General features: G+C 36.7%; 1 protein-coding gene across 4 annotated transcripts in view; it reads left to right on the forward strand.

Annotated features, from left to right (window-relative positions):
• Positions 1-3,549, forward strand: part of Aldh1a1 (aldehyde dehydrogenase 1 family member A1) — a 123,078-nt gene extending 119,529 nt beyond the window's left edge. For all 4 annotated transcript variants that reach the window (XM_036207311.1, XM_036207337.1, XM_036207319.1 and 1 more), the window contains 2 exons: positions 123-197; positions 2,968-3,549. In XM_036207311.1, the coding sequence (XP_036063204.1) occupies positions 123-197; positions 2,968-3,040 (148 nt within the window). In that variant the 3' untranslated portion in view covers positions 3,041-3,549. The remainder of the gene's footprint in view (positions 1-122; positions 198-2,967) is intronic.
• Positions 3,550-12,287: the final 8,738 nt, after the last annotated feature.

Raw genomic sequence — 12,287 nt, forward strand, 5'->3', positions numbered from 1 at the left:
ACAGTATATTATACTGAATAATAGATTTTTTAAAAAAGACCTTTAATTCTTTTCATTTCTAACTTTGTAATTATGGGGTAAGTTAAGTATTATCTATAATGTCCTTCTATTCTTTGCTTAAGGGTGAATTGCTATATGGTCTTGTCTGCCCAGTGCCCTTTTGGTGGATTCAAAATGTCTGGAAATGGACGTGAACTGTGAGTAAAAACTTGTATTATAAACATATTTTTGTGAAAAGGATTATTACTCCAAGGAGACTAGTCCATTTTCACCACCTGAAGTAAAGTATGACTGCATTCTTCCTTAGAGTTTCTTACTACTGAATAACATTTAAAAATTTGAAAGTACTCCCAAAGTGCAGAAAAGCAATAACAGAAGGAATATACTTTATTAAGTAAGCTCTGATTGTCCATAAAGGACAGTGATAAGTAACCCACCTTGGTAGCTGAATTGCTTCCTGCTTTTAGGATTGCCTATGATCTAAGTGACTATAAGTTATTTGGGAAACTTTTCAGAATGTAAAACGATAAACTAGTAGTCTAGAGATGCTTTTGAATAAATGTGAAAACATTCTAGGTATTTAAGTATAGCCCTTAAATGGATTAAAGTTGCCTTATCCCAAACTAATATGCTTCTAGTGAAGTCTGCCAAAATACTAGTGCCTGTGTTAAACAAGGCATTTGCTACAAAATTTCTCCAAGAATTACTGAGGTGACTATCTCTAATGACCCCTGAGAATTAGATTATGGATTATGCTTTAATCTTCGTATTTGGGAGACAGAGACAGGCAGATCTCTGTGATTTCAAAGCCAGCATGGTCCATGTAATGAGTTCAGGTCATCCAGTATTATATAGTGAGTCCCAGGCTCTCTAGGATTTCACAGTGAAATCCTGTCTCAAAAAGGAAAAAATAAAAAGGGGGGGGCAGAAAAACAGAATTAAATCAGATGGAAACAGGGGTCCCAAAGAGCCAAAATTGGGGATATGCAGTTCCCAATGTGTTCAGTGGTAACCCAGGGAGCCCAAGCCTTGATTTCTGAACCTGTGGTCAGGCTGGCACTGGAACAGGTTAAGGGGCAAAAATCTAGCACTTCGTAATCCTACTCACTTCACATCTGTTTACTTTATTCACTTGGAAATGTTCCAAATTTAATCTCTCTCTGTACTTCACAGGGTATTGCTTTCTTCAGTCAATTAATAAAAATGGGAACAAGGAGATATTCATAAATATTGTGTTTAAAACAAGAACTAGAATGGTTTTTTTTATTTTACTTGATTATATTTATCAACTCTAGCAGTTTCCCTGACACTTTATTAAAGTTAATTTCTCAGCACAGAGGGGAAAGCAGATATGGCCTGATACTAAAACTGTTCCACATATTTCATGTTCTGTGACAACAAGCTTGAGACCATGCAGAAGTTTAGTGGAAATGCAGTCCCAGATCTCACCCAGAGCTGGGCATGAGGATTGGTAGCATGTGACAAAGGCCCCGTTGATGTGTACAGCAAGGACTTAGAAGCACAGAACTAGTAAGGCGTGGAAAGTACAGAACTAGTAGGGCTTAAGGCATAAACTTTCTGAGCTAAAAAAAAAAGAACTGTAAACAGGTCGATAATCCTGAGTTCTGTCTTAGAAACTTAGAAGATCCTAAGAACGTCAACCTTCAATATGACCACAATTACATATATGATTCTGCATTGAATGCTGAGTGAGATTGCATCTCTAAATATAATGGAAAACTTATCAAAATCATAGGTTAAATTATCTACCTCTTTGAGATAAAACACTTATTAAAGTACAATCTTCAATAGAATTTAGAGAGCTGAGTTGAAACTCTTTAGTTACTATGAAAAAATATTCTCATTGAAACCTTCAAGAGGCATTTTTAAAACTTGAATTACCCACAGAATAATCAATGTAAGGAGATGATGTTTCTAGGGAGGATAAGACATCCTCTACACCCACATGAGAAGGGCTTCAGGAGCAGTGCTGGTTAAGAAGGACCAAGATCCTGCTCTTCTGCAAACCTGTGTGTATATAGGTATTATAACATTGAGAATGGTCCTATGAGTGTGTAATTTTATCTTCTTTCCAAAACCATGCAAAGAATAACTGAGTGCAATCTGCCTAGACAAATCATCCATCAGGTGGAAAGAAACCATAATTTCCAAAATTGGTCTGGGACAAAACCCTGATTAAAAGTAACTGTGGTACCTACAGATAGACTCATCTCAGCTGCTGTTCACCTGGGGTTGGCGTAAAAGTTTCCTGAATGTATTATATGAAATTGTTTAATAAAGAAAGCCAACCTCTGCTAAAATCCCAAAAGTCTGAATCAGTACAATCTTTAGTTTCTTTTCTCCCTAAATTATATACAATCAATCCAAAAGATATAAAACTCCACCAAGAAAGAGTAGGAGTTTGTTTTGTCCAGAGTCAAAAGGCCTTGTTAAAACTCCAGCTTCAGAAGAAGAGAGCACCCTGAATGAAAGTGGACCTTGGTCATTCTATAGCTACTCACCACTTCTGCAACAATGCAGATGATGAATTCAGGCTCTAGTGCAGATGGTGGATGGTCTGCTGATCTTCAGTGACCATACAATACAATGTGAGCTAGACATCTCTTACTTATTAATCTGATAAAAATCTGACCAGGTTGAATTATGATTTAGGTCATATAGTCAACCAGATTAACATAAATAAAGAATATTGTCTGTAAAAATAAACAGGGCAGAATTATGTAAAATAAAAGACTAGAATATCGCTCTCCATTGGGGAGTTTATATGTGGTCATGAAGCTTATGGTCAACTAGCAACTATATGAACTAGCATGTATTCAGTAAATATTTTACATTGTCTCTACTCAGATAAACAAGAAAAAACTTGCACCAAATTACCAAGGATTATATTTGGTTTACACTGCAACACTCAATTGTGTTTATATGTAATTTTTCTTTCTTCTCTAGGGGTGAGCATGGTATTTATGAATACACTGAGCTCAAGACAGTTGCAATGAAAATCTCTCAGAAGAACTCATAAAGAAACCAGCAGAGTGAACAGAACCCCTTCAGTAATGGCTATACATCTCCTGTAGTCACCAGTATAGTGGTGTTTCCTTTAACTTTTTTTTCTATTGATTTCTTAAACATAAGTGATTCATCAGTATTAATGTCATGCATAGAAAACATGTAGTTTAATCTGAAAGAATCATTAACCTTCTAATATGTGACCCCAATTCATATCCTAAATTGAAAGGGTAGATTTAGGTACAAACTCTCTGTGACTGTCATGATCACATGCTTTCCACAGTAGCTACTTGTTTAGAATATTTACTTGGTAAGGAGGACCAGTCATGATTTAGTCTCTGTCCCTCAGTGACTCCTTGAATTCCTCAACATGCATAATGACTGCAGAGTAGGTTGCTCTGTTCCCTGTGGTTATTCCCTCTGAGTGTTGTGAAATGTCTTCTAGAATGCCATGCCTACTTGTCAAGTGAAATGCCTAGCTGGAATTACAATGTAAAGCTTAATAAAGGCACTCTTGCATGATTTTGTTTCTCTGGGATTATTTTCATGAAAGTCTGGGTTTGATGATAAACTCTACTGGTCAGTCAAAAGCATTAAACTGAGCGAATACATGCAATGCAAAACAACAACAAGAAGTCCAATCTACCCCTCCTCAAAGAGGTAGTAAAAATTTACTTTTTAGAATAATCTTTGAAATAATTGATGAAGAGTTGAGACAGACATAATTAGTAACCGATACTGATGCCTTCAAAGTTCTGAGCAGATGTGCTGTGCCACTATAACACTTAATAATTGTTAACTCAGGGTAGTTTACTTCTGGAAAACAAACACATATTCCCTGACATAGCAAAAGAAGGGAGTGTGTAATGGAAATGAGGCTTTTTGAAACCCAGAGTTCAGTAATGTGCAAAATGGTAGAGATGAATTCTGAGGGAACTGGGAATGATTTCATGAAGGAATTCAACTAGATATGACTCTTAATGATAAGCTAATTTCCAGTGCATAAAGGTGCAGAAATGTCATTTTTTACTATTATTCATTGTAAAAAGAGTGGAAACATTCTATATACTATGCTCTTCTGCAGTTTCCAACTCTGTACGGAGCTTAGATTACAGATTTGAAGAATTCCACCAAGTGCTTAGTTTCGATTTATGATGACATTTTCCCAAATTTATTTTAGCAATGAGCTTGCCTTTCTGCTCACCTCATTTAACACCAAGCACATTCAGGAAGCCTTGCTAGAAGGTGCTGTTCTTGCATTAGGAAGCACTGCTGCTAGAAGAGGAAGTACCCTGAAGATCAAAGGAGCCTCTGAGATCATGTGCTCCTTGTAGGCCCATGCACCCATTATGCCCTCCAACTAGAACCTTCTCCTGGCCTGTACTCCCTTGTGGAAAGCAGGGTGGATTCAAATAAAAACAAGAGTTTTATGTGCTTTGGTGTGTGTATTCTAAAATGTTCTTAGTTTGATGACTTAAAATTTAAAGTTAAGGATCTCTAGACCATAACTTTCCAGATTCCAATTACAAATAAAAAAGTTTATCATGGCCATGCAGCAGACACCCTGACAGGGATGTTATGATACTTTGATAGCTGCCTTCACAGAGTAGTGTGAGAATCACCAAAAGTCAGTGGCTCCAAAGACCTAAAGTAATTGCAACTCCAGTTTTGAGGTCCTCAGACATCTATAAAATTATTAGTTTTGCCATCATTAAAATTACAATGTAAGATTTGCAACATAAATACTGCTACTTGGAAACCTGGAGAAATAGAAGTCTTGGGAAAGTTGAAAGGTGTTTAATCATAGAAAACAAACAAACAAACAAAAGAACTACAGAGGATGTAATTTCTTTTTTATTTTTTATTAATTTTTTGTTTGATTTTTTTTTTTTTTTTTTTTTTTTTTTTTTTTTTTTGGAGACAGGGTTTCTCTGTGTTGTTTTGGTGCCTGTCCTGGATCTCACTCTGCAGACCAGGCTGGCCTCGAACTCACAGAGATCGGCCTGGCTCTGCCTCCCAAGTGCTGGGATTAAAGGTGTGTGCCACCACCACCCAGCCATTTTTATTTAATTTATCTTAATTTACCTTTCCTTTTAATTTTCAATTTCTTAAACCCAAAACAAATCCTATATTTTCACAAGATGCATTCAAGTTATGCATACATTTGTCAGCAGGCAGGCGTGTGAATAGTGTGGCTATGCACCTCACCAGAACACTTCTCATATCTCACAGAGAAGGCTGAGCACAGAACAAGACAAAAACCAGAAGCAGGTTTCAATATTTGAAAATTAAACCTTTCTTGTGTAAATAAGACATTACAGGATTAAACAAAAACCTCTCTGCTTTGTACTAGCTTCTTCTAAGTGTCCGGACGTTGTGTTTTATTAATTGTATGAAAACTACACCAGCAATAATTCTTAAAACCTTTCCTTATTAACTCGTGTGTGGGCGATTTTATGAAGAATTTTGCTTTACTATTGTAAGTTACATTTATATAAATATATCTTCGTTGTCCACAATGTCTATGCAACAAAGAGATTTTCATCTTCACACATACATACCAAACTCATTGGCAGAAAATGAAATTTACCATTTAGGGAGGGGGAACGTCAGACCTCAGGTACAGGTCATCAAATGTTTAGTCTTGCTGGAATGTTTCTCTTTTCCTTTTTGTATCTTTATTTTTACTCCATTCTTTTTAAAAGACATGTGCTTCTGAAAACTATTTTTGAAATAGCCAGATTGAAATGTGTGAGTGATGGGAATATTTCTTAATATCAACACAAAGCAGAACTGACTTAAGGTGGAGATCTTAGCTATTTCTTCCTGTAATTCAGAAAATAAAAAAAGATTACCTAAAAAGCCCCTTTCCTGAGGCAACCTAAGTCCCCTCCCCACTTTCTCTGCCTATTTCATCACTCCTCTCTTCTCTCTGGAGAAGCTCAATGTGTTCACTACTTCAATGTTGAAAGTCACCCACCCCAAAGCAGTTCTAAAGCAGGTTTGTGGACTGGTTCTTCAATTCTGGTTTATCTCAAAGGAAAAAAAATGGTTAGAACCACACCATGTAGGACAATTCCCATCACTGGAAACTCAGGTTTCTCACCTCATATAGAATCTACAGCAAGGCAAGAGCAGAGCCACCCACCCTGGCTCAGTGTTCATCATTGTGAATGACTTCACCTAGTGCTAGGAATTTGATTTGTTTTTTCAAGACAGGGTTTCTCTGTGTAGCTTTGCATCTTTCCTGAACTCACTCTGTAGCCCAGGCTAGCCTCAACCTCACAGAGATCCACCTGGCTCTGCCTCCTGAGTGCTGGGGTTAAAAAGGTACATCACCACCACCCATCTTAACTTATTTTTAAACTATTTAAAGCTTATAGAGGAAAGGCCAGAGCAGTGATAGGAACTCTCCTACACCATTTACTTAACAATTTTAGGTATTTCCTAGTCTTGACTCTGTCAGTCCCACTCTCTACAGAGACTTATTTCCCTGTAGGAACATTTCGTAGATTTCAGAAATTCAGCTCAAATTACTTCTCTAGACCTGGAAATAGAGTTCTTCTTTCACAAAAGCACACTGAAATTACCTTCTGCTGAAATAACTGCATGCTGACAGAATACTGGTATCTAATACCCAGGTCTTCACCAATATTTCATAATTGTCCCATCAAACCTTTTGTGAAAGTCGCATGATAGAAATTGATGGAGATCACATACTGCATTTAATTCCTGTGGTCTGCTTTTCTTTCACTCTTTGTTCTTGATATGGATATATCACATAGTTACTTCAGTCAGATTGTTGATACTCCCAGCCTCAGAAGGAGAGCTAAGAAACGTGAAATTCAATGTTGCTAACTGAAAAAAAGCAAAGGGGATAGATGGTTTGAAGGGGAAATGCTTGTACATGAAATGTTTGATTATTTACTCTAATCCAGGATATTTACATTAAGAGAAAAAACCTGTGTCTTTCTTTTTGGGCAATTGTAGGGACAGCTATATTCTGGGGAGCAGTATCTGTACTTTGTGTTCATAACAGAAGTTTCTCACATTTCATTCTGTAGCACACTCACTCGAGCTCTGTCCCTTAGACATAGAAAACTAATGATGGAAGAAACAGCTCTCACCCCAAACGAACAAAAGAGAGGGTACATTCTGGGCTGAATATGTGTGACCATTACCCAGGAACACAGATTCAGATCCCCCGCATGCTTCAATAAGATAGCAATTTCATGAGCTTTTTATAGTAACAGAACTAAGGCAGTCATGAAACACCACACTCTTCAAATACATCAGTGGGTACATCATGTAGGTGGGTTATAGAAAGCGGGAAAGCTCTATAATGGGCCTTAGATGCTATCTGACAACCTGCGCAGCTCTTTGCTTAGTGGACACTGGAGGTCTGTTCTCACATTCCAAAGGACTTACCCCATGATTACAAAGATGTGAGGCCATGCTCAGAGGAGGGCAAAAATGGCTAATAACAGACTTAAAGATGTTCCCATGGAATTGGTCTGTGGACATGCAAAATTCTAAACTCTCAATATCATTGACATCCTAATCAGCCATTCAGTCTTTGTAGTCATAGGTTCTTCCCTGGAATTCTCCAGATCACCAACTTTCTCATGGCATGAGGCAACACTGCTTAAAATTAAACCAATAGAAGTCACTTAGCTATAGAGAAATTTCATTGTCTTTTCAAGTGAAGTTATACAAGAAAGTATAACTTTAGAGTCAAACTGTTGCTGAATTGTGGTTTCAACTCTCATAATAGCCATTTCTTTGATTAAGAATCAAATTTCCCTCGCATAGTCACCATCCAGCTGCTGTGGGATGTTCTGTATGTTAAATGTGTTGCTCTGATTGGTTAAAATAAATAAAGTGCTGATTGGCCAGTAGCCAGGCAGGAAAACTCTAGCAACAAATGGTGCCCAATGTGGGGCAAGAGTTTCCACCTAAAACCTGAGAAAAAAGATTCTAAAACAGAGCTAAAAACAGCTTCCTAATTGTCTCTGTCAAGTTAGCGGCAGCCTGCTGGGTTGAGCTACTATGGCAGGTTCCTGGCGTGTGCATCTGATCTGCAATGTGGCGGGAATGAGGAGTATCCAAAGGCACTTTACACTGCTGCATGATGGATTTAGCCTTTTCTAGTTAAAAAATAAATAAATAAAAAATAAAATAAAAAAATGCTGCCTGGCCCACAGTCAGGACAAATCTCTCTTACCTGCCAGGCCCATAGACGCTCAGACCCAACCAAGTAAACACACAGAAACTTACGTTGTTTACAAACTGTATGGCCATGGCAGGCTTCTTGTTATCTACTCCTTCTATCTTAAATTAACCCATTTCTGTTAGTCTATAAGTTGCCACGTGGCTCGTGGCTTACCAGTACCTTACATCTTCCTTGTCATGGCAGCAGCTGGCAGTATCTCTCCACTCAGCCTTCCACTTCCCAGAATTCTCCTCCTCCTTGTCCCTCCTACTCTATCCTTCCTGCCTGGCTACTGGCCAATCAGTACTTTATTTATTTTAACTGATTGGTTAAAATAAATTTGACATTTGACATACAGAACATCCCACAGCACTTCCTCTTTTCTTTTTTTCAAAAAGTAAGGTTTTAACTTTCATATAGTAAAATTTCAGATAACAAAACAATTATCAAGCAAGAATTAAAGTTACAATATTAAAGAAGATATCCTATCTATCTTATATTTGTGAGTCTAAGGTTTTATATGTAACTTACCTTTTACCATAACTGAGAAAATTATAACTATCTAGTCTTCAACCACATCAAAGACCTCAGAAGGATATAATATTACCTGAGAACTGGGAGAAGGATGTAAGCAACTTTCAAGAGTCTTGTAGGGTAGACAGAGACAGCTGGCAGCCTGGATAGTCACCTAATGTTCCTTTGTAAAGTTGGGGCATTTGTCTTCAGCCCACAGGGCTAGAGTCTCTTGGACACTTTTTTCAGTGTCCTGTAGAATGTTTGGCAGTTTCCTCTGTGAAGCAGGAACCTGAAGGACCATTTTGTCAATCAAAGTTCAGTGGTCACCTTTCTATGGGTCCTGCATGTCCAGTTGATCAAGCAGTCCAGGCAAGAACAGTTTCTTGCCCAAATGGCTATTTTTGCCAAGGTGAAGATAAACTCCATATGAAGTGTCTTTAATGCCCATCCTCCTCTCTGAAGTAAATCAGTGTTGCCAGGAGAAGACATGTCTCACTGTCCAGAAAGTCTAAATTTTAAAAATATTTTAAATGCCATATTCTCTAGACCTTTGAAGTGCTTGAAGATTACCTGTTTATCTGAAATATATCTATGTATACCTAGAAAAGTTAACATGACTATAAGTTTGACTATCATAGAAGACTAATTGATCTATATTTCTTAATTATCCATTACAATGTAAATGAGTTGCATAAACATAATACCTCAAATGAGAGTAGAAATATGTATACAGTATAAGAAAATTAACTTTAAGTTTGTATCAATAGACTAAAATCTATACCAATGTAAGGCATTTTAAACAAGTTTTTGTTCTTTAAAAGTAAGTTCATTAATCTACCCTTTCATCCTATTATATCTATATCATATGCCCTTTTTTTTTTTAAAGAGATCATACTTATAGTCAACCTGATTTAAATAAATATATTGGTTTTTCTCTGTCCCACATCAGAGGGCTCTTTTGATTTGGAACATAAGAATCTCTTAATCTTTTCTTTTAGTAATATGCCTGGGTTTAGAGAGGAGTAAGCTAATTCCATCTCCAAAGCCAGCTTGATAATTTTGGAAATTTGGGCATAGTTTTTCTTACTACTTCCTGCTGGAAGGGGGCACTGTATCTTATGGGGACATAAAGAAAATTTTAGGATTATGAAGTAGTCTGTGAGGGTAAACCTCTGAGCAAGTTGCCTTGAAACCATTCTGGATGTTGGATCATCTGGGCCATGGTGTCATCAGAAACCTTTTAGGTGGTCTTAGCTGATCAAACCTGATGTATCTTAATCTGGAATAAATCCATAGCCTCTGGCTTTCTGTGGAAACAAAAGCAGAGACTCTTTTCCAAAGCAACATATCCTTATATCCAAATTTTGAAGTCAAGGTACCCTTAAAATTTACGTATTTGTTTAACTCAACAGCTTTTATGATCAAATCTTTTTCTATAGTTAAAAATCCCAAAGACAACATAAATCAGATTCTCTGTGTAATATCCATCTTTGTAAAATTGAAATGCCGCTGTGGCTGTTGGCTCTGCCCACCTTAGCTTCCCAAAGTGGCGGTGGTACAGTTTACCGCTAGCTCTGGGTCTGGAGCCATGTGTACCATCAACTATCAGAAGCAGTTCTATCAAAGCAGTGCATAGCCCAAAACAACTTTTTTTTTTTTTTTTTTTTTTTTTTTTTTTTTAACCAGAGCTGAGGACCAAACCCAGGGCCTTGTGCTTGCTAGGCAAGTGCTCTACCACTGAGCTAAATCCCCAACCCCATATCTGTGTTTCTTATTTAACAAGATAGTTACATCTACATCCAGCAGATGAGAATGTCTCTTAATAATCAGGACCTTGGAGCCCAAGTACAAGGTTTATATGAACTCTTCTGAACTAACTGTGAGATTAGGGAAACGTTGCTCTGTATTTCTAAGCTACTATTTAAGTTTTATTAAAAGGGATTAACAATAACTACACACTTGTATTATTCTAGTAAACAAAATGGCATTTTCTTAGTAAGATCCTCAGATTACAAGTGCTTACTGATAAATAATACATATACTAATTTACTTAATAAAAATCTGGACCTAACAGTTATTCAACAAAAGCAATCATTACTCATAGATGCCAAATCTTCCTCTTGACCTTGGCATTGTAATTTTGTTTTTTTTTTTTTTTTTTTGCTTGCTCATTTTCTCAGCCTTCCTTTAAATTGTTAGGTAAATTCAATTAAAGCCACTAGGATTGCATTTTATTTGCCTGTTCTTTTAAAACTGCTTTCTTTTTAATTATTGTCTTCAGATAAAAGGGAAGATTAACTATCAAAGAAAGAACAGGGTGAAGAAGAATGTCAGCCCCAAAGTTGGCTAAGCACACTTTGTTCTAATTAGATGAATTTCACGGCCTTTCACCACAGTCATGGGGATTAATCTTTAAGCTATAGGGAAGATAAGAGAACAACAAACTGAAGAGTCTGCTTTCAAATGCAGCTAGTAGCTACAGTGATGTTGGTCACCTACCGTTTAATTCAGAGACTCAGCCTCATGAAATCAATGGAGAGAATTAAAAGCCTGAAAGACAAGGGGCCCACTGTGAATTTACCCCTCACTCATGGAATCCCACGTGTCAGACCTGGAAAGGAGCCTGATATTCTTCTAGCCCCATAACCAGTAACTTTCTTTTACAGACTTGTGACTAAATCACCATGTAAGAAGTTACCAAATGATGAGGGGCAGAGTTTGATGAGACTGGTTGTCTCTGTATTAGTCTCTTTGTCCCATGAGACTCTGTAAATATTTCATTATACTTGATTAAATATGGAACATCCATCCACAATTTATTTGTATATTTTGTTCACTTGTCTGAGAAAGGAAACAGTTCTATAATGTGCATTTTTTTTATTTTACCTCTATGTATTTACTAATACTCATTTATTAGGACTCATTGATTTTTGTCTAAAAAAAGAAAATCTTAAGTAGAAACATTAGTTCTTAGGTAACGCAATTAGTTCTCATTGCTTCCAAAGCACTCCTGATAATTTAGGAACAAAAATTAAAGACACCATTCAATTTATTACATGATTAGTAAAGAGTCAAAATGGAGGAAATTCTGAGCATTGCAGTGAAACCTTGGGAATAAAGTTCTTATCCATGGCAGCTGAGTAGCAAGTAACTTTCAATGATTATTTGCTTTGCACAATAATGAGAGAGCCTGCATGTACAAAGCTTTTTTCAATGTATTAGAAAAGATGAGTACATTCTAAACTGTTCACTCATAAGCTAGAAAGCACAAAGTGTCTTGTACTTATAGTAAGATAATCTGCAATAGTTCTTATGGAAGAAAAATATTATTATTATTATTTTGATTTTGTGGTTATTGATTTTGTGGAAGGTGAATCATAGCTGGACTTGTAAATGAGTACAATCCAAGCAGGTAAAGTAGGAAGGAAGCTCTACACTGGAAACGAGGAATTAAATTAGTAAAGTGTCTTTTATATGATAAATGCCCTATGTTTCTGGCATTAAATGGTAGATGGGCAGTTTGGGAAGATCA

Source organism: Onychomys torridus, chromosome 1, assembly GCF_903995425.1.
Source record: "Onychomys torridus chromosome 1, mOncTor1.1, whole genome shotgun sequence".
NCBI lineage: Eukaryota > Metazoa > Chordata > Mammalia > Rodentia > Cricetidae > Onychomys > Onychomys torridus.